This window comes from Heteronotia binoei, chromosome 3 (assembly GCF_032191835.1).
Source record: "Heteronotia binoei isolate CCM8104 ecotype False Entrance Well chromosome 3, APGP_CSIRO_Hbin_v1, whole genome shotgun sequence".
Classification (NCBI taxonomy): Eukaryota; Metazoa; Chordata; class Lepidosauria; order Squamata; family Gekkonidae; genus Heteronotia; species Heteronotia binoei.
In genome coordinates, this window is record NC_083225.1 from 170910662 (window position 1) to 170932830 (window position 22169).

The 22169-nt window shown below is 44.8% G+C and overlaps 1 protein-coding gene across 1 annotated transcript; it reads left to right on the forward strand.

Moving 5' to 3' along the window:
- The first annotated feature begins 542 nt into the window (after positions 1-542).
- On the forward strand, positions 543-16631 carry LOC132568763 (stromelysin-1-like). The gene is made up of 10 exons (XM_060234887.1): positions 543-656; positions 3258-3502; positions 3607-3755; positions 6596-6724; positions 7889-8050; positions 9116-9272; positions 10867-11000; positions 12039-12198; positions 15561-15661; positions 16491-16631. Exons 1-10 carry the CDS (start codon positions 558-560, stop codon positions 16589-16591), a joined length of 1437 nt encoding a protein of 478 aa, XP_060090870.1. The 5' UTR covers positions 543-557; the 3' UTR covers positions 16592-16631.
- The last annotated feature ends 5538 nt before the right edge of the window (positions 16632-22169 follow it).

The window sequence follows — 22169 nt, forward strand, 5'->3', positions numbered from 1 at the left end:
AAAAAAAATCTGAATTCAACTATATTATGTGTCATTTAAAAACCGTTAGTCATTTTGCATTAACAGTAGGTTGGGTACAACTACAACTGGAATGAACACAGTAATGTAAACATGTGGGCATGTCTTCACCACTGAATTACAGGCTTTTGGAAGTCCAGAGCTTGAGGCTATGTTTTGTTGTTAGAGCCCCATGACTCATAAAAGTATTCGCGCCTGGAGGTAAAAAAAGAACGATTCATCACCCTGCAGTATATCATCAGTTTTGTCATAGCTCATTGGTGGAAGAACATAGATGGGAAGTGTTCTTTTACAACTGCAACATCTGCCAAGGTGGGGGGGGGGGAGAAACTATGTCAAACTCTCCAGGCCAAAACAAACTTTGTTTCCCTATCTCTTTTTTTCACACCCACTCTTTCTGATTGGGTAACGTTTTCAACTGAGTCAAGCTATGGCTTATTTTATGAAACACAAAAGTACTATATAAATCAGGGTTCATCATCATCATCAGAGAGACTCTAGCGTTTAGCTTGAAACAGTGGAACACTGAAAGAAGCAGAATGAAGGGCCTCGTATTCATGCTGCTGTGTGCCACAGTTACGTATGCTTTGCCAATACGATCAGTTAGGAGAGAAGAAGAGAGGTCGCGGCTTATTCAGGTAATGAGAAGGAAGATGCAAATACAACCTAAATAAGAAATCACAAGGCAGTAATGAAATTCTAGACTGGTCAGTAGGTTTATTGCTTGCGGGTTCAGTATTTGTAGCTTCTAAAAATGGGGCATGAGGTGTATGGTTATACAGACACAAGGTCTGCTGTAATTTAAGGATGCTTATTTCAGTGATGTCATGTATAGGATTGAAAGTGTATATGGAAGCTTCAATTACCTATTCACACTTACCTGGAAATAAGTACAAAGAGGTACATGGTAGGTGCCAAGTGGACAGTGCCGAGAACATGATACTGGCACTGAGGTTTTTGCCTAAGGAAAAGGTAACAGAGAAGTGGCATGATAAAAGTTTATAAAATTATGCATAGGGTGGAAAACAGGATAGAGAGAACTTTTTCTGCCTTTCTCATAATACTTGAATTGGTAGATACGCAACAAATGGTGATAAATTCAGGAGGAAGTACTTCTTCATCCAAAGAGTGATCGGCCTGTAGAATTGGCTGACTTGACTATAGAAATGGCCACTAATTTTGTTGGTTTTAAAAGGAGATTTGACAGATTCCTTGAGGATAGGTCTGTACTGACTATTAGCTATGAGGACAAATGAAACCTTTAAGTTCAGAGTCAGTAATTCTCTGGACACCAGCGCTCCATGGATACCACAAGAGGTGGCTTTGGCGTCTACATCTCGCTATTTATTTATTTAAATTTATAACCCACCCTCCCCTGTAAACAGAGCTTAGGGTGGGGAACAACATTTCCAATAGAATTCAAAGCAATTTAAAAACAATGGTTAAATAACTAAAATAACCTAACAATTCAATTTAGAAGCTTCTGATGGTGCAAAAAGCATACAATTTTGACCCCTTTTCCCAATGGGGGAGGAGCCAGTTAGTTAAAAAGCCATCCTCAGACATAGGCCTGATGGAACATCTCAGTCTTGCTAGCCTTGTAGAAATGCATTTAGGCTTCTTGGGGGCGTCTGGTTGGCCACTGCATAAAAATAGGGTGCTAGACTAGATGGGTGATCTAGCATCGCTGCTTCTTATGTTTTTATGTCCTGTGATGAAACCTCATGCAATTGCTTACAGTCACTACAAGCAGACATACCTGGTTTCCATCTAATGAGTTGCTGTGATTTATTTATTTATTTTTTTAAAAAGGGGCACAACAGACAGAAGACCCTAGAAAAGGAGAGGTAAGAAGTTGGGGTCCAGGGAAAGAGAAGGCAGAGAACTGAAAAAGTATCAGAAGGAAAAGAAATTTGCATGATGGAGTGATACAGAGAGATGAGGATAGGACTGATCTACATGTTTTTGGAGGGGGGACAAAATTAAAAAATGACGCTCCCCCCCCCCTTATGGGTCCATTCTATCTTATGGGCCCATAGAATAGAATGGACTTTATACCCAATTTGGCGTCTCCCCTCCAGCGGCGCCCTGGGCAAACGCCCCCCCCAGCCCCCTTCCCACCCCCAGATCTGGCCTTGGTTGAGGACAGTAGAAGAGCAGATGGAGAGAGAGATCAGGAAGTTCTCATATTTAAGCCAAAATCAGTCATAATTTATTTGACATAGTGTGCAGAGAAGCAGAGCCAATTGAGGAAAACAAAGAAGATTATTTAGGAACTAAGAGTTGCGTAGAAAAAGAGAGAGATAGCATCCTAACTACATGCTGATGGGTCATGGGATAAGAGGAGAGAGGAAACAGAACTCTGAAAAGAAGCAGGAAAGAAGCCCACTTAGTTGTAGTAGTAAAATTTATTGCATACAGCCATTAGCCATTAAAATTACAGCAACTTACAAGTTAAAACAGTCGACTCTAAAATTAACACATTCATATTTAGATTATTCACAATCTTAGTTACATACATCGTCCCCGTGATTCCATAATCAGGCTTTAATTGTGCAGTTAACAACATCATTTTACTGTCTACCTGGGTACTGCTTTTGCCTTATTCTGCTAGCAGTCAAAGCAAAAAGTGCTACCTTAGAGTCAGTAACTGACAACAGAAATATTAGCTTATCTATATCAGAAGCCATATACAATTGATCTGTTATTTCAGTCAGAAACTTGCATCTATGTTCTGAATACAGTGGGCAAACCATAACATAATGGAAGAGAAATCACTTTGTGAAATCACTTTGCTAACAAACAATTTGAGGGTCAGATCTATAAGAAAACCTCCTTTGTTGTAGAAAAAGCTCATAATAACTCCAATGAGTCTGTTTGCTGAAGCTTTTAAGGAAGCCAAGTGGGCATTCCAGCTCAGGATTCCACTGAATATTAAGCCTAGATATTTATAATTTTTGCACTGTTCTATAAGTGTGCCTTATATGCTCTAAGGATACCTTTTGGGTAGCCCTGAAAATTGCATTCTGAGGATAAAAGGAAAATTCTAGCAGGAGAAAGAAAGTAATGACTCACATCTCGGTTGACTAGTTTTCCATTTGTCTCCCCCAGAAGAGATTGTTCTCTTCTTATAAACCAGACACTGCATATTCCAACAGAAATAACTTGTCAAAATTTGGGAGATAAGTCACACTGTATGCTAATTTTACTAACATGTACACATTCTCTCCCTTTATTAGAAATACTTAGAAAAATATTACAACTTCACATATGATGGACAACAGGATGTAAAATGGAAAGATGGAAACTCCATGGTTAGAAAAATCCGAGAAATGCAGGAATTCATTGGCCTGGAGGTGACGGGTGAATTGGATTCGAAGACTCTGGAGGTGATTCAGAAACCAAGGTGTGGGAATCCTGATATGGGGGACTTTGCTTTTTTTGGAGGACAACCCAAATGGGAAAAGAAAGACTTGACCTACAAGTAAGTTTTCAGTGCAGGGCTTTTACGAATTGTGTGGATTTCACTTTAACGACAGCCCCAGTCCAGTTATTTCTGTTTTAATGTGTGCTGCTTTATCTTGGAAGGATACTGAACTATACACCAGACATGAAAGAAGCCGATGTGGTCAAAGCCATTGAGAAAGCTTTTCAGGCTTGGAGCCAAGTGACTCCGTTGACGTTCAGAAGGTCTGACGAAAGCACCGCTGACATAATGATTTCTTTTGCTCACAGAGGTAAAAGCAACAAAAGGCTTATTTTAAAACAATGACGCTTACAGCATCATTACTATGAACATCTGCATCACTTACCTTAGGGACCTTAGGGACCGTCTCTTTCCATATGCCCCCCAGAGAGTACTGCGATCCGGCTCTAGAAATCTGCCAAAGGAGGCCCAGTTGAAGTCAACTAGGGACAGGGCCTTCTCGATCACAGCCCCTTGCTGGTGGAACCAGTTACCAGAAGAGAGGGGGAGGGACGGTGGCTCAGTGGTAGAGCATCTGCTTGGGAAGCAGAAGGTCCCCAGTTCAATCCCTGGCATCTCCAAAAAAGGGTCCAGGCAAATAGGTGTGAAAAACCTCAGCTTGAGATCCTGGAGAGCTGCTGCCAGTCTGAGAAGACAATACTGACTTTGATGGACCAAAGGTCTGATTCAGTATAAGGCAGCTTCATATGTTCATATGTTCAAGAGGTCAGGGCCCTGCAGGACATTGGACAGTTCCGCAGGGCCTGTAAGACAGTCCTCTTCCGGTTGGCTTATAACTGACCGGCATTGAAACATTGAAATATTCTGACGGAAGACTATAAAATAGCACACTGAGACTGATTGATGTATTGATATATTAGTTGTTTTAATTATGTAAATTATTATTGTATTTTAATTCTTGAATTTTATTGTTAGAATTTTTATGTTGTGAGTCGCCCTGAGCCCGCTTTGGTGGGGTAGGGCGGGATATAAATGAAATGAAATGAAATGAAATTGAGACTACCAAGACAAATGCAGTCCTCCATCCATGGCCCATCAGAATGTTGACACTCATGCCTGTCTGTAATGTTTGCAGTCCAAAATAGGCAGAACAAACAGGAGCTTACAGAGATCTGACCATACAACAGCATACTGCCTTTAGCTTCCAAAGTCAGAAGTTCAATAGGCTGGAGGAAGATGGAGCACAGGGCTTTTTTGTAGCAGGAACTCTTTTGCATATTTGGCCACACCCCCTAATGTAGTCAATCCTCCAAGAGCTTACAGGGCTGCTACTACAGGGCCTACTGACAGCTGTCAACAGCTTTCCCTTGTCTCCTCTTGCTTCAGCTCCAGGTGAGGTGAGTCTGATAGGCTGGAGTCATCGCTCCATGAGGTCTGGACTCTGAAAATACAGATGTTTTAGGACAGTATTCATAGGGAAAACCATAAGAAGAGTAAATATATAATTGTACCAGGGCTTTTTTTGTAGCAGGAACTTCTTTGCATATTAGGCCACACACCCCTGGTGTAGCCAATCCTCCAAGAGCTTACAGGGCCTACTGTAAGCTCCAGAAGGATTGGCTACATCAGGGGTGTGTGGCCTAATATGCAAATGAGTCCCTGCTACAAAAAAGCCCTGGAGTATATGATTTGTAAAAAGTTTTGGGCCCAGTCTCTGGCAGGGTTGTCAACCTCCAGGTGGGGCCTGGAGAGCTACCAGAATTACAACCAAACTCTGGACTACAGAGATCAGTTGCCATGGCTGCTGTGGAAAGTGGACTCTGTGCCATTATATCCTGCTGAGGTCCCTCTCCAAGCTCTAACCCCTAAATCTCCAGGCGTTTCCAAACCTGGAGTGTCCTCACTCAGTTTTACTGTATGGGGCTATTTCTGAGGTAAATTGTGACCTAGTGGTAATTATTCCTTTGGTGTGCTAGTACTCAGAGACAACTGAACTACACTACAGTGAGCTCTCTCAGCCCAGGGTAGCTTTAATAGGTATTATCCTGATGAATATCAGTTATTATCAGGTATTATCCTGCTGAAGAATATTTTATTACCAGGATAGTTTAGTCATCTGTATGGGCTCAGGCATGAACATGTTAGTCAACTGGCAATTGAACAGTCAGCTGTATTTGCCCATAATTAATGTTTTATATCTTTTTCTAAAATCCAGGCAGCATAGGCAAATTTGATTTTTTTTGGGGGGGGGGCAGGATTGTATGGGTATTAAACATTCAGTTATGAATTATGGCTCTGAAACTGACTATGCTGGGTGTGTGTAAAGAAGTTGGCAGAGGAACCAGAAGAGGGTGGTGTAGGTATCTGGCTTCTGCTTTTGTCACTTCTGCCAGAAACTATAGAAAATGGCATAAGGTTTTATAGTGTCTCCATGGCTAACTCCCGTTGGGCATCTCCTTTAGTCCTCCCTATCCTTCACGCCTGTCTGTGCTGAATAGATTATCTGACTTGGCCTTCTACCAGAAGATATAATTATCTCCACACAGCTCACGGAAAAGACTTGTAGTAGCATCTGAAATTGCTTCTTGAGGAAGACTTTTGCAATCCTAAACAGAGACACACCTTTAAAAATCCACTGGCTTCAACATACTTAGAACTAAAGGTGTAAATATGGGATTAGGTAAATGAGGACTGCAGTGTTTTGACTACATGGCCATGCTTTCAGCCCAGATGTATGTTCCAGTGCAACCCAGAAGCTATGGTTTAAAGCTAGGTGCAATCTACTTTCAGGGCTTTTCCTGAAAGCATCCCAACTTTTGTATAAGGGAGATACATGGTCCTTGAATTCATTTAAAAAAAGGCTAAGCCCAAGGAAGCAGACTTCTGCGTCCAAAACAACTCACGTCATGTGATTTATCAGTTTGGTGAAAGTTCTACACCGATTCAAGCAACAAGGGGTCACAAACAACAGTGGGTCACCGGGAGTTGGGAGTAGGTAGTTGTAATTTTCCCACATTACGCAGAGGGATGAACTAGATTACTCTTGAAGTCACTTCCAGCTGTATGTTTCTAACTGTTGAGCTCTGCAGCTACAACAGATGTCTGGTAATGGGCAACATAATTCTTTAATGTATCTTCCTCTGTACTTAGAGCATGGTGATTTCAACCCCTTTGATGGGGCTGGCGGCACACTTGCCCATGCCTATGCACCCAGCAACACCAACATTGGAGGAGATGCCCATTTTGATGAGGATGAAAACTGGACCAAAGACCAACATGGTAAGTTTAAAGGGCTGGGAAATGTAGGAAGAGTTTTCCTTGAACAGATGTAAGATCCACTGTAGAATACTCCTGTCTTGTTCTTAGTTTCACAATGATATCTATGGCTAGCCACTACCAGGACATCATGTTCATTCTTATTAATAGGTTAGTAGCACTTGTTGCAACTTTATCATAGCCTTATCAGATTGTGGAAATATCAAGTAACTAATGTCTAAATTTCCTTGAAGTCAGCCTTCATTATAGTTTCTCAAGTAGCATTGAGAGAAGTAGGATCAGTTCATATGACACATGCAATCAGGAAATTGGGCTCATATGACCCTCCCCAATCATGTGATCAATCAGCAACTTCTTGTTTAGCATAAAACATAGAGCGTTTTCGCACTGACCTTACTCGGGAGCGACGTCCCTCTTCACCGCGCAGCGTCTGCGCGGATTTCGCACTAATTGCTCCGCAGAACCCGGAAGAGCCGCAAAGTCCCGCGGCTTTTGCGTTGCAAATGTAAACTGGCCAAAAACCAGTTTACATTTGTGACACAAAAGCCGCGGGACTTTGCGGCTCTTCCGGATTCTGCGGAGCAATTAGTGCGAAATCCGCGCAGACGCTGCGCGGTGAAGAGGGACGTTGCTCCCGAGTAAGGTCAGTGCGAAAACGCCCATAGTTTATTGTTACAGATGAACCAGAAAGTTATGGTTTGTGCTCACATGCCAAACCAAGATTGGAAGCTATGGTTTAAAGATGGTTACAATCCTGGTCTGCAAAGCAGGAATGAGTCTTAATTTGATAGTTGAGAGATGTATCAATAAATTATGGTTTGCCTGACCCAGGGAATACCTAATTGTCCCTGAATTGGAGATGTATATATTTCTGGGGCCACAGCTAAAGAGAATGAAGAATGGCTTGAAACATCTGTTTATATGAAGAGAAACTAAAACACCGTGTATAACAGTCTCTAAGCCTTTTCCCACAACAAGCTATGTGATCTTAGGACAAGTCCTCAAGTGAACAGTTCTGGAACACTGCTACACATAAGGAGATAGCTATAAATTATAAATACTGTCATCACAGAAAGGAAGATAGAAGGGAGGAATGTGTAACCGCAATGACATTCCATTACAGAAAATTTGGAGTGCTAATCTATAGGTTGATACTTTTCTTTACAGGCTCTAACTTGTTCGTTGTTGCTGCCCATGAGTTTGGCCACTCACTTGGACTGTTCCATTCCAAAGATGGCAATGCCTTGATGTATCCAGTTTATAAGAGTCTCCAGAACAATCAACCTATCCTCTCTCGAGATGACATAGAAGGCATTCAGCAACTCTATGGTAATTTTTAAAAAGTATTTTAGCAAGTATTCTTCATAGGCTCTACATTTTTTTTTCAAAATAAAGTAAAAGAACATGATACCATGGAGGAATCTCCAAAAATAATTATAATCCCAACGTTTTGTCCCAATTGAATTCAGGATGGCCTTCTCTTGATATACATTCCATAGCTGGTTGAAGATTTCTCTTATCTTCAAAGTATTTAGATACAAGTGGGCAGCCATGTTGGTCTGAAGCAACAGAACAAAGTAGGAGTCAAGATGTACCTTTAAGACCAACAAAGTTTTATTCAGAATGTCAGCTTTCGTATGCATGCCTTTTTCGTATACATGTCCTTTTGTTTTACCTAGACTTTCAGCAACAACAATTAATAGGCAACTTTAAGCTTTTATTGCTATCCAGACCAAATGGCCTTCCAAGTTATTACATTGTTTTGCCATTTGATCCTTTGTATCAGTTTACACTTTTTACCTACCAACTACATGTATTTCAGCCCACTGTACGCTATCCCCTCATCTGAAGAAGTATGCATGCATATGAAAGCTTACATTCTGCATACAACTTTGTTGATCTTAAAGGTGCAACTTGTTCTCCAAAGTATTTGGACTCTATTTTTATCTTTGAACTAACATCACACTGGCAACCTTCTCTTTAAAACTCTGCCCTAAAATGGCAATATAATGTATTGTTACTTGTTTCAGAAGCCACCAAAGAGGCCAAATGTTAGATCTTTATAAGTATAGGACTCTAACTACTCATTACCAAAGAATGCATTTATCTTTGTCAGCTAAAATGCCTGTTTACAACATTTCACCAAACATCCTCTCATAAGCTGGGGTCTAGTGCGATCCTAAAGGTGTATAATCAGAAATAAACCCCACTGATTTTCAATGGGACCTTTCCCCTAGCATATGATTTTAGGATTGCAACCATCAATGTCTTCTTAGAAGTATCACTCCTATCTGTGCAAATGTGTGATTCTACAAATGCTTGAATGTGTTTACATGTCTATTCAGATAAAGGTAGCTATTCTCTACTAACAACATACTTCTCAATGTTCCTTAGGAACACCATCCAATCCATCTCAAGACCGAACAGAACAAAACGAATCAAGACAACCCAGCAGACCCGCTGAACCTGTTTTACCAGCAACTTGTGATCCACAGTTGACTTTTGATGCTGTTACTACTTTTCGGGGAGAAATATTATTCTTCAAAGACAAGTAAGCAAGCTGTCTTGAAGAACAGCTATATTTAGCCTAAGCACCACAAGATCCAGATTATTTATTTATTTATTTATAAAAACATTTTATTTATTATTTCTGTTGATTTATACCCCATATCTCCCACAAATGGCTGGGGCAGGGTATAAATGTAGGGAATGGAGAGAATGTTTCAATAACCACTAATAACTGCTTTAGATCAGAGACAACTGAGTTCCCCTGCCATCATTATCTTCCATCAGCAGGTGAAGACTTTGTCATTCTTCCTTGTATTTAACTGTGTTAAATTGTTCACACACGCACACACAAACATATATATACCACAGAATGTTTTTAATATTCTGATGCTCACTACCTTGGGGTCCTCATATTGGGTGGAAAAACAGCATAGCAATGATTTAAATAAACAGTAAATACAGCACTTACTATTTAAATACTTCAACTGGTCCATAGCCATCTCTGTCTATAAGAGCTCAGTGATAGAGTATCTGCTTTGCATGCTGAAGGTTCCTGGTTCAGTCTCCAACATGTGCAGTTAAAAGGAGGATCCAAATGTTAAAGATGTTCACCTGATAGTGTTGCCATGTCCCCTCATTGCTCCAGTGGTGGGATTTGGGGGGTGTTCTGAGACATCCTTGATGTAATGACATTACCTGGAAGTGACAGCATCACATTGGGGACATTGTGCAGTGACACTTTGGATTTTAGGCAAAACTCTATGGCATAACTGGCTTCAAACCATAGAGTTTTGTCCTCAAACCAGAGCATCACTATTTAATTGGCCTGGTATGATGACATCACATTGTGTCGGGAACATTGCACAGCAATGTTGCTGTTTGTGAAGGGGTTTCTCCTACGGCCTGCTAGCCAGTGCTGGGAAGAAGCCCTGAAAACCAGGGGAACCCCCACTGGGACCTGGGGACTGGCAACCCTATCACCTGAGATACTAGAGAGCCACTGCCAATTAGAGTGGATAATACTGACAATGATAAACCAGTGTCTGACTCGGTATGAAGCACTTCCACATGTTCAGACTAGACGTTTATCCGCTGTACAAGTGTTAAAGTACAGTTTGCTTCTTTTCATCACTCACACATGAAGCTGCCTTATACTGAATCAGACCCTTGGTCCATCATTCAGTATAGTCTACTCTGACTGGCAGCAGCTCTCCAGGATCTCAGGCAGAGGTCTTTCACATCACCTCCTACCTGATCCTTTTAACTGGAGATGCCAGGGATTGAACCTGGGACCTTCTGCATGCCAAAGATGCTCTGCCACTGAGGCACAATCCCATTCCTCCTCTTTGCTTAGTTATTTTGCATGTGTGGTTTCATTAAACTAAGAAGTTGTCTCTGATACTTTCACATTTTTTTCTCACAATCTGAATTTTCTGCCCGTAATATTGCATATTGTAACCACTAACTCTGTTGCAATGTGAAACAGAGTGTAAATTAATCTGAAGCTTGCAAATGGCGGTAGTGATGTGAAGAAATTAAGTCGAGAATATTGCAACAGTAGTAGCACTAACCCTTTTACCCTTGTGTGTGAAAAAAATTATTTTGTAGAAACATCTCTCTATATTTATTCTTTACAGGCAATTCTGGAGAAAGCGCCCCCATATGAATCTGGTTGAATTTAATCCCATCTCTTCATTCTGGTCATTTTTACTATTGGGTATCGATGCTGCTTATGAAAATACGGACAAAGATGAAGTACTACTTTTTAAAGGTAAGCATGCACATCTTTCATTGCATCTACTAGACAGCCCACTGCATCTTGAGGCCTAGAATCAAAGAACAATAAAGCAAATTAAGAGGATCCAGGGCTTAGGGGTAGAAGAATAATAGATTCACTTTCGGTATGAAAGCATTTATTGAAATATTGTGTGCGATTCTCTGTTGTACAGAGAATTACAAATTTGGAAATGGTTAAGATCATAGCACCAAAATTTTTATGTTTTTATGTTTATTTTATTCTGTGTTTTATGGTTTTAATGTTATACTATTATGTTTATTCATGCATGCGCATGTCTGTGTGAGCCACCCTGAGCCTGCCTCGGTGGGGAGGGTGGGATATAAGTGGAACAAAATTAAATATATATATATTTGGTTGGCAGGAGAGGCAGCATATATATATATGCCAACCAAGGCAACTCAAATGACTTGGATGTGCCTAATCCGTAAGCAACAACAATTTATTTTTAAAGTAAAAAAAAAAAGAACCTTATTGGTCATCAGATCCAATCCTTGCTCAGTGTAGGAACTACAAAGCCTTCTTCAACAATAAGACTTACAAATAAAGAAGAGTCAATTTACACCACCAAATAACACTTCCCAAGGAAGCTCCTTCATTGTAAGAAGGTCCCAGATTCAGTCTCAGGCATTTTCAGTTGAAGGATGTCAAGGATAAAAGGAAGTACTTCTTCACCCAAAGGGTGATTAACACATGGAATTCACTGCCACAGGAGGTGGTGGCAGCTGCAAGCATAGACGACTTCAAGGGGGAATTGGATAAACATATGGAGCAGAGGTCCATCAGTGGCTATTAACCACAGCATATTATTGGAACTCTCTGTCAGGGGCAGTGATGCTCTGTATTCTTGGAGCTTGGGGGGGCACAGTGGGAGGGCTTCTAGTGTCCTGACGCCACTGATGGCCCTCCTGATGGTTCCTGGGTTTTTTGGCCACTGTGTGACACAGAGTGTGAGACTGGATGGACCACTGGCCTGATCCAACATGTCTTCTCTTATGTTCTGTTTTGCTACAGGCAACCAGTTCTGGGCAGTGAAAGGCAATTCCAGGCTACCTGGATATCCTAAGAACATTCAGAGCTTGGGCTTCCCAGCCGATGTCAGTAATATCGATGCAGTGCTTTTCAATGCAAATGAAAGAAGAACATACTTCTTTGTATCTGATAAATATTGGAGGTATGATGTCAAGTGCTCTTGGGGAATACTTTTAACTCTTAGCGTGAGCACTTCAAATTATAGCAGTCCTTAGTAAGCTTACAGGTGAAAGATCTATTTAGAGTCAGTAGCCTTGTTCAACTCCTATTCATTTCATTAATGGATGCTTCCAAAATTCACCTCACTTTGGAGTTTCAAATCACCAGGCCTTGTCCCCAATGTCGACTGCTGCTGCTTGAAGAATCATTCTGTTTTTTAGTGTCAAATTTGGTATAGATACTTATGGGTACACCATCTGGGGCAGCTTTCAATTTGGTCAGTTCATTTGGGTTTATCACAGAGCATTAATGATATGGCTGTGCACATTGATAAAACACTGCAAAGCAGCAGTCTTCATATGGTTATGTGTCTGTTTTAGCTAATTGGATGTGTGCAAACACTTTGAAAAACCAGTGTTCATTTGACTGGATTGAGTGATGGCAAAATTCTTTCCATGCAAATGTTTCACAGAATGCAAATGACATGCATGTCACTAACACACTACAGAAAAAGAACCCTGATGCATTCATAACACAAAATCAGATTCCTTTTTTTTTGCAATGTTTGCTAAAAGGGCATTCGTAGGTTGTTAATGTGTGGGGGATGAGGAGAGATGCAAATGAACTGAAGGAACTGCATGCTCCAGTTCTAGAACAGTTTTATACATTTTCTAGTTAAAATGGAACTCAGGAAGAGTGAAACGTACAACATAGTGAGTGAGAAAGGTGCAAAAGGAATGGAACGGATTGGATTTGCTCATCTCTGATGTTAGTAGATTTGCAAAGAGAAAAGTTCTTATGCATTGCTTCGGAAATATCTGGAGATTTTATGAATGACACCTGGTGGGGAGGACTGAGTTTGAGAAGGGGAGGGCCATAGAGTTCACCTTCCAGAGTAGCCGGTTTCTTCAGGTGAACTAAACTCTGTCACATGGAGATCACTTGGAATCCCAGGAGACTTCCATATATCAGCTGGAGGTTGTTAGGCTAGTTCAGATACCTTGGCCTCCTTCACTGCAGAACAGCCCAAGGAAACACACAGTCACATGGCAGAAGGAATGGCTCATGGGTGAATCAAGAAGGTTGCCAACTGGACATGGAGAAAGGTCCTGTCCCTTTAAGTAGAAGGTTTAAGGGATGGAAATGGGCAGCTGAATCTTTTCATGGCATAACATCCCATTAACCTTCTTTTAATGGATCAGGAGCCAGTTGGCAACCCTAATTACTGATGCTGCTTTGTGTCAGGAGGGCTTTTTTGTAGAAACAGCCCAGCAGGAATTCATTTGCATATTAGGCCACACCCCTGGTGTCATCATTGTTTCACATAGGTCTTTTTGTAGAAAAAGGCCAACAGGAACTCATTTGCATATTAGGGCCACACCCCCTGATGCCAAGCCAACTGGAACGGCATTCCTGTGCGTTCCTGCTCAAAACAAGCTCTGGTGTCAGGGCTTTTTAAAAAGCAGGGACCTATTTTTCACCTACCAAGAAGGAACAGCTGCATATGTGGATGACACAGATGAGTTCTCACTTCTTCTATGTGGCTTTGTGGAAGGGTGCTTAATTCTTTAATTGACTGCAGAACTGCCTGTTATTTGGTGCCCTGAATATACCTGTACGGTCCTTGGAAAAAATAAATGTCTCCACAACTGCTAGAGGACCATTTAATAGTTAAAATCTGGTGCAGAAAGTTATTTGTAAGTTCAAGTGCCAAAAGAAAGTAGTAATGTGCTGCATTAAAAAAATAGCAGCAAACAATTTCATCATATTACTGAAGCCCTCCAGTGGTTGAAACTAGAATTGTTTGGCCTCTGGCAGTCACAACAATCTATATATAAAAGCAACAGATAGCTGAAATTTTGGAACAGCCTTGAACTTAAACAAAAATTTCCAAAGAAATATACATGAATCTACCAGCAATGCAAAGAATTCTATTGTACTATGAATTCATCACAAGAGGCTTGGGTTTTTCACTATATAAAAATGACAATTTAGGAAGAACATTAGATATTATAAAAATTATACATGGTATGGAGATAGTGAAAAGAAACTTATCCCTCATGAAGAACCAGTAAAGTTAATAAGCAGCAATTTTACAGCAGAAAAAGAGAATGTTCTGCACAGGACAGATGATATCTTAAGGAAGTGATGCATATAAGAGGTAGTGATGGACATTAGCTTAGAGGGACCTTGACAGATCCATGCAGGATCATCACCCATGATGCCTAAAGAAATAGTAATCTTCAGAGGCACCATACATCGAAAGCTGGGGTCCATGGCTCAGTGGTAGAGCATCTGTTTGGCATGCTGAAGGTCCCAGGTTCAACTTCCTGAATCTCCAGTTTAAAAAGTCTTCTTCCAGAGATCTGTTGCCAGTCTGAGTAGACAATACTGACGTTGATATACCAATGGTCTGATTCAGTATAAGGCAGCTTCATTGCTAGGGGAGCAACAGGAGGAGGCTTTGGCCTCTACACCTTGCTTGTCAGCCTTCCAAGGTGGCTAGTGTGTGAAGCTGGATGCTGGTTTAGATGGGCCATTGGTCTGATCCACCACGGCTTTTCTTGTGTTCTTAATCACCATGAATATAGCAATGAAGAGAGTGATCTGTGAGTTAGAGAATCCCTGGGTCACATCTTACCTCAGCAATGAACTCACTGAGTGGTCCTAGGAAAACTGAATTCTGTCTTTCTTCCATAAACCATTTGCACACATAGAGAGACACTGAGACATATAAAACATGGACACCCATTTGACACAATAGTGGTCATCCAGCATTGCTCCATTGGAGTAACTGGATCTGGATCTGATTAATCTGCCTAGATTGTAAACCTTTTGCTGTTTGGGGGGGGGGGGGGGTTGCTAATATTATTTATGTATATATTTGAATTATAGTCTAACTTTCTTGCTGACACTCAAGGCAGATTACCAAATTTAACAATGCAGTAGGAACAGCCTAAGATATATGATAAACACTGTAATAAGATTGGCTATCAAAGTTAAAAAACAATGCACTAGTAACAGTATAAAATATGAAGTAAGAAATGCAAAACTGGGATTATAGAAACTAGAAAGCAAAGAAATATAAACAAGAAATGCATAATATAAATAGTACCATAAACTGCGGCCCTGATCCCTTTAAATAAAGCATCCTCTTCAACAATCACAATTTTACTACAGCCCTATTTTCTTTGTAAAAATGCTCTCCAGGAGAATCCTGTTTTAAAAAGTCTTGCTATATTAGCTTAGCTGATTTGGGGGTTTGCTTTTTTAAACGTTTTATCAATCTGCTTTGGAGGTTTTTAAAAACTGACTGATCACTCTATCAAAAATTATTTTTCGTAGTTATAATGAAGGCAGCCAAACCCTGGAGAGGAGACCTAAATGGATAAGAAATGACTTCCCAGGTATTGAGGGGCAAGTCGATGCTGCTTTTCAGTATAACGGTGAGTAGTTGCAGCAAAATCTGCTTGACATGCCTTGACTGAAGTCTGCATTTAACTGTCTTTCCCTGCAAGAGCTTGCAAAAAAATCAAGACTTCTTGAGTCCTCTCAAAGAAAAGTATAAATGACAATCTGATGGCTTCACAGGCTTGGAAACAGCATGTTGACAAATTTATGAGGATATGTTTATCTACAGCTACTACTATGATATCTAGGTGGAATTTGTATCTCCAGAGTAGAGGTGCTACACAGAGGAAGTGGCTACTCAAGCTCTCCCTCTCTGTGACCAGCAGTGTTCCGAAACCAGCATTTCCTCCACACAGTTGCCCCTGCAAGCAACCAGGACATTGCGTGAAGGCAGGGGGTGGGGCTAGCATTCTCAAACTTGCTGTGTCTAATCCAGTGAGGCTTTTCTTGTGTGTATGTGAACATGCCATGAAGTTGGAGCCGACTTATGGTGACCCTATCTAGGGTTTTTCAAGGCAAGTGAGAAGCAGAGGTGGTTTGCCATTGCCTTCCTCTGCAGAGTCTTCCTTGGTGGTCTTCTTTCCAAGCACTGATGCTGCTTAGCTTCTGTGATTGGGCTATACCGTTCTGCCCTCCCTCCTAAGAACATGTAAATAGTGTGAACTGGGTGGTAGAGAATCAGGTGGCGTTATGAGATAAATTCACTTCGGGAACCAAGAGCTGCAAAAATGTATTCAAGATTACTAGTAGTGAAACTAGTGACTTCATTCTTACATTTGCATGCATACCCATATTATTGTTTTATTACTTGTTGCAATGCATACATTAGAGTTATTTGACTTTGCTTTTTTTCCTTCTTCATAGGCATCCTATACTTCTTCATTGGAGCAAATCAATATGAGTTTAACCCTAATTCCAGAAGAGTCACCCAGGTCACAAAAGCCAACAGCTGGTTTTCTTGCTAAGGAAATGAAACCACTGAAGATACAAACATAAATCCTATTGGAAAGAAATTACCAGGATACCTAATCCTAGAAGTATAATATGAACACTGCTGTCCTATCACTGCACCCCTCTTGTGACTGATTTATATAATACTAATATTTTCAGTATCATGATGTATGTACATGGAAACTTACTGGACTGGACAGAGAAGACTACATTTGCCATTAACAGAAGGCATTTCCCTCAGGAGAACAGAACTGTTAATGGCTCTCAATACCTTCAGTCATGGTATCCTTCTGGAAAAGTTGTCTGGGTTGGGAACTGGAAGCACCATGCTTTATTGGGTACAATCAATTTTAACTGGTCAGATCAAAAAGGTCATGCTGGGGGAGTACAGCTGGGTCCTGGGGTGTTTCTGCTATGGGGGTCCCACAGGGATCCATGTTGTTGCTCATGATGTTTAATACGGATGGGCACAGACCCAAATGTGAGCCAAAGTTTGGTCTAATTATGGTGACCCTATCTAGGGTTTTTCAAGGCAGGCTTTGCTTGGGGATCGGTTTGGGTCCAACAATTCACAAACCCCAAACTTGGCTTTCCTAGTCTGGGCCTATCCCTAGTGTTTAATATCTCATGAGATCATCAGGGGATTGGAATGAGGTGACATCAACATGCACTCTATTTCTCCTTAACAGCTGAGACAGGAGGGTTTGTGGAAGTCCTGAATAAGTGTCTAGAGAGGATAATGGGTCAATAACTGAGTCATGGGCAAAAAAATTGCAGCTCAGGCAACATTGAGGTTCTGTTGGTTAATGAGAAAGATTCTTGAGGACCAAGGAAGAGGTTGCATTTCTTCTGAAGGATCAGGTTCATAGCTTGAGGGTAGTAAAGGATCTTCGCTCAGATCTCTTCTGGGACACACAGCAACTTTTCTCAGCTCTGGCTAGTATGCCAACTATGACTGGTATGCCAACTATGGCCATTCCTCAAAAAGCATGATCTGGCCACAACAACTCATGTTTTAATCACAGGCTAGATTATTATATATCACTCTGCATTAGGGTGACCATAATGTCTGAAGGCCAGCCAGGGACACTGGGGGGGGGGGGGGGTGTGCCGGAAACAGGAAGTGACGTCACTTCCGGTGACGTCACTTCCGGTGATGTCATGCCACCACCGGAAACAGGAAGTGGCATCACTTCCTGTGACATCATTTCCCCCACGTCACCTGCCAGAAACAGGAAGTGACTTCACAGCACTTCCTGTGACGTCCCCAAAAATCCCCCAAATATCACCGCCGGAAACAATTTTGTTCTCAAATCCTGTATATACTTCATCAGTATATGGGATAAGGCACTTTCTCAACTGTGCTGCATAATGCAGCCTATTTATTTTGTCCTGTTGGCTCTGTTGGCTCTATCTGCGCCACCTTCATCACTTTCGGGGTGTGGATCCCCCAGTGGGGTGGTCTCCCGACTCCCTCCGCCGACTGTTTCTGATAGCCCTGCGCCCCCTCTTTCATTTGATATGTGTCCCGTGCAGGTGCCACCCTCCCGCCGGGAGATGCCGCAAAATGAGCCCCCTTGAGGCTTATGGCGGCAGGGCTCGGGGGAAGCGAGCTAGACTGCTGTTCTTTTGAGGGGTTATAGAGTGTTTCGAGCCCGTCCCTGTGGCATCGGTCCCATCGTTGTGGGACCAAGGGGGCCGGCGCAGCGGCACGCCGAAGCAGCCTGTCACTAATAACACCGGTCAAGATGCAGGACAGGAACCTGGAAGTGACCGACAGGCTGCTTCAGCGTGCCGCTGCGCCGGCCCCCTGGGCCCCACAATGATGGGACCGATGCCACAGGGACGGGCTCGAAACACTCTATAACCCCTCAAAAGAACAGCAGTCTAGCTCGCTTCCCCCGAGCCCTGCCGCCATAAGCCTCAAGGGGGCTCATTTTGCGGCATCTCCCGGCGGGAGGGTGGCACCCGCACGGGACACATATCAAATGAAAGAGGGGGCGCAGGGCTATCAGAAACAGCCGGCGGAGGGAGTCGGGAGACCACTCCACTGGGGGATCCACACCCCGAAAGTGATGAAGGTGGCGCAGATAGAGCCAACAGAGCCAACAGGACAAAATAAATAGGCTGCATTATGCAGCACAGTTGAGAAAGTGCCTTATCCCATATACTGATGAAGTAAATACAGGATCTGAGAACAAAATTGCACTAGAAGACACAAACGCAAAGCTCCCTTACACTGAATCAGTGCTTGGGTCCACCAAAGTCAGTATTGTCACATAAGAGAAGCCCTGTTGGATCAGGCCAGTGGCCCCTCCAGTCCAACACTCTGCGTCACATAATAACATAAGAGAAGCCCTGTTGGATCAGGCCAGTGGCCCATCCAGTCCAACACTCTACATCACATAACAACATAAGAGAAGCCCTGTTGGATCAGGCCAGTGGCCCATCCAGTCCAACACTCTGCATCACATAACAACATAAGAGAAGCCCTGTTGGATCAGGCCAGTGGCCCATCCAGTCCAACACTCTGCGTCACATAACAACATAAGAGAAGCCCTGTTGGATCAGGCCAGTGGCCCATCCAGTCCAACACTCTGCATCACATAACAACATAAGAGAAGCCCTGTTGGATCAGGCCAGTGGCCCATCCAGTCCAACACTCTGCGTCACATAAGAACATAAGAGAAGCCCTGTTGGATCAGGCCAGTGGCCCATCCAGTCCAACACTCTGCGTCACATAAGAACATAAGAGAAGCCCTGTTGGATCAGGCCAGTGGCCCATCCAGTCCAACACTCTGCATCACATAAGAACATAAGAGAAGTCCTGTTGGATCAGGCCAGTGGCCCATCCAGTCCAACACTCTGCGTCACATAAGAACATAAGAGAAGCCCTGTTGGATCAGGCCAGTGGCCCATCCAGTCCAACACTCTGCATCACATAACAACATAAGGAGGGAGGGAGGGAAGGAAGGAAGGAAGGGAGAAAGGGAGGAAGGGAAGAAGGGAAGAAAGGAAGAAGGGAGGGAGGGAAGGAAGGAAGGAAGGAAGGGAGGGAAGGGAGGAAGGAAGGAAGGGAGGGAAGGAAGGAAGGAAGGAAGGAAGGAAGGAAGGAAGGAAGGAAGGAAGGAAGGAAGGAAGGAAGGAAGGAAGGAGGGAAGGAAGGAAGGGGGAGGGAGGGAGGGAAGGAAGGAAGGAAGGGGGAGGGAAGGAAGGAAGGAAGGAAGGGGGGAGGGAGGGAAGGAAGGAAGGAAGAAAGGAAGGGAGGAGGGAGGGAAGGAAGGAAGGCAAGGGAGGGAGGGAAGGAAGGAAGAAAGGAAGGGAGGGAGGAGGGAGGGAAGGAAGGAAGGGAAGGGAGTGAGGGAAGGAAGGAAGAAAGGAAGAAAGGGAGGAGGGAGGGAGGGAAGGAAGGAAGGAAGGAAGGAAGAAAGGAAGGAAGGAAGGGAGGAGGGAGGGAAGAAAGGAAGGCCGCCCCCCGCCCCCCCCCCCCCCGCTTTCAGCCCCCTTACCTTAATCCAGGGCGGCGGATCCAGCGGCGGCTGGCGGCGGGGAGTCCTCCGGCGGCGGCCTCGCGGCGAGGGAGGGAGCTGCCGGGGCTGGCCTCTGGAGGCCTCCAGGGACCAGCGCCGGGCCTCTCCGATACCGGCGCTGGCCTCTGGAGGCCTCCAGGGACCAGCGCCGGCTGCTCCGCGGCTTCCCCGCGGCCTCCGCTGGTCCCTGGAGGCCCTCCAGAGACTCTGGAGGGCCTCCAGGGACCAGCGGAGGCCGCGGGGAAGCCTTCGCTGGCCGGCGCTGGTCCCCGAAGGCCTTCCAGAGGCTCTGGAAGGCCTTCCGGGACCAGCGCCGGGTGCCCCGCGGCTTCCCCGCGGCCTCCGCTGGTCCCTGGAGGCCTTCCAGAGCCTCTGGAAGGCCTTCCGGGACCAGCGCCGGGTGCCCCGCGGCCTCCCCGCGGCCTCCGCTGGTCCCTGGAGGCCCTCCAGAGACTCTGGAGGGCCTCCAGGGACCAGCGGAGGCCGCGGGGAAGCCTTCGCTGGCCGGCGCTGGTCCCGGAAGGCCTTCCAGAGGCTCTGGAAGGCCTTCCGGGACCAGCGCCGGGTGCCCCGCGGCCTCCCCCGCGGCCTCCGCTGGTCCCTGGAGGCCCTCCAGAGACTCTGGAGGGCCTCCAGGGACCAGCGGAGGCCGCGGGGAAGCCTTCGCTGGCCGGCGCTGGTCCCGGAAGGCCTTCCAGAGCCTCTGGAAGGCCTTCCGGGACCAGCGCCGGGTGCCCCGCGGCTTCCCCGCGGCCCTCCGCTGGTCCCTGGAGGCCCTCCAGAGACTCTGGAGGGCCTCCAGGGACCAGCGGAGGCCGCGGGGAAGCCTTCGCTGGCCGGCGCTGGTCCCCGAAGGCCTTCCAGAGGCTCTGGAAGGCCTTCCGGGACCAGCGCCGGGTGCCCCGCGGCTTCCCCGCGGCCTCCGCTGGTCCCTGGAGGCCCTCCAGAGACTCTGGAGGGCCTCCAGGGACCAGCGGAGGCCGCGGGGAAGCCTTCACTGGCCGGCGCTGGTCCCCGAAGGCCTTCCAGAGGCTCTGGAAGGCCTTCCGGGACCAGCGCGGGTGCCCCGCGGCCTCTCCGCGGCCTCCGCTGGTCGCTGGAGGCCCTCCAGAGTCTCTGGAGGGCTTCCAGCGACCAGCGGAGGCCACGGAGAGGCCTCCACCACTGCCGCCGGGCCCCGCGCGCGGGCGGGGAAGGCGGGGGAGTGAGGGTGGGAGCGTCCCTGCGCAGGCGCAGGGACGCTCCCTCCCTCACTCCCCGCCTTCCCCGCCCGCGCCCGCGGCCCACCGGCTCCTGGGCTGCCTAAACCGGGACCTTTAATGGTCCCGGTATAGGCAGCCCGGGATCCGGGATTGGGTGGCCAGATCCGGGAATGTCCCCGGGAGACCGGGACGGTCTGGCCACCCTACTCTGCATAGGGCTGTCTTTGGAAACTGTTAGGTGGTTACTCCAGTTTGTCCAGAATGTAGCAGCCCAGGACATCACCAGGGGCTGGTGCAAAGGAGCTCCTGCTACAAAACCCCCCCCTCTCAGAAGCAATGTCACCATGCCACCATTTAGGGCCTTAAATGCTGCCCAGATGAGAGTCCTGTCAGTAGACAGTTTCAGTGAAGGCATCATTGAAATTTCTACTGTTGCCACTCAAGAGGCTGAACAAGGCAGGCTGAACAAAGCAGGAAATTAATGTTGCTGTTCAGCCACATGGAGACCCTCATGAACAGCATCATTTGCAGTGTGCCGGGCTGTAGCTTAAGTGCAAAATCCATAAAACCACAGACCCTCCTTCCATGACTAGATATGCCTTCCATTTATACTAAGGCACTTAGGATCCAAGCCTATATATTTAGCAGCCTGGTAGGGCTGGCTGGGCTTAGATTAGATGTTTGTATGTATATATATCTAATATTTTGTATTTGGTAATCAATAAAGAGTTCTGCTTTGACTTAGCATTTGCTTCCTTGTATTCTCTCTGTGATCACTGATATCCCAGTACATTTTAACCATAGGAGACAGGGACCTCTATCAGTGGCATATAAAGAGGTATCCATTAACATCCACACCA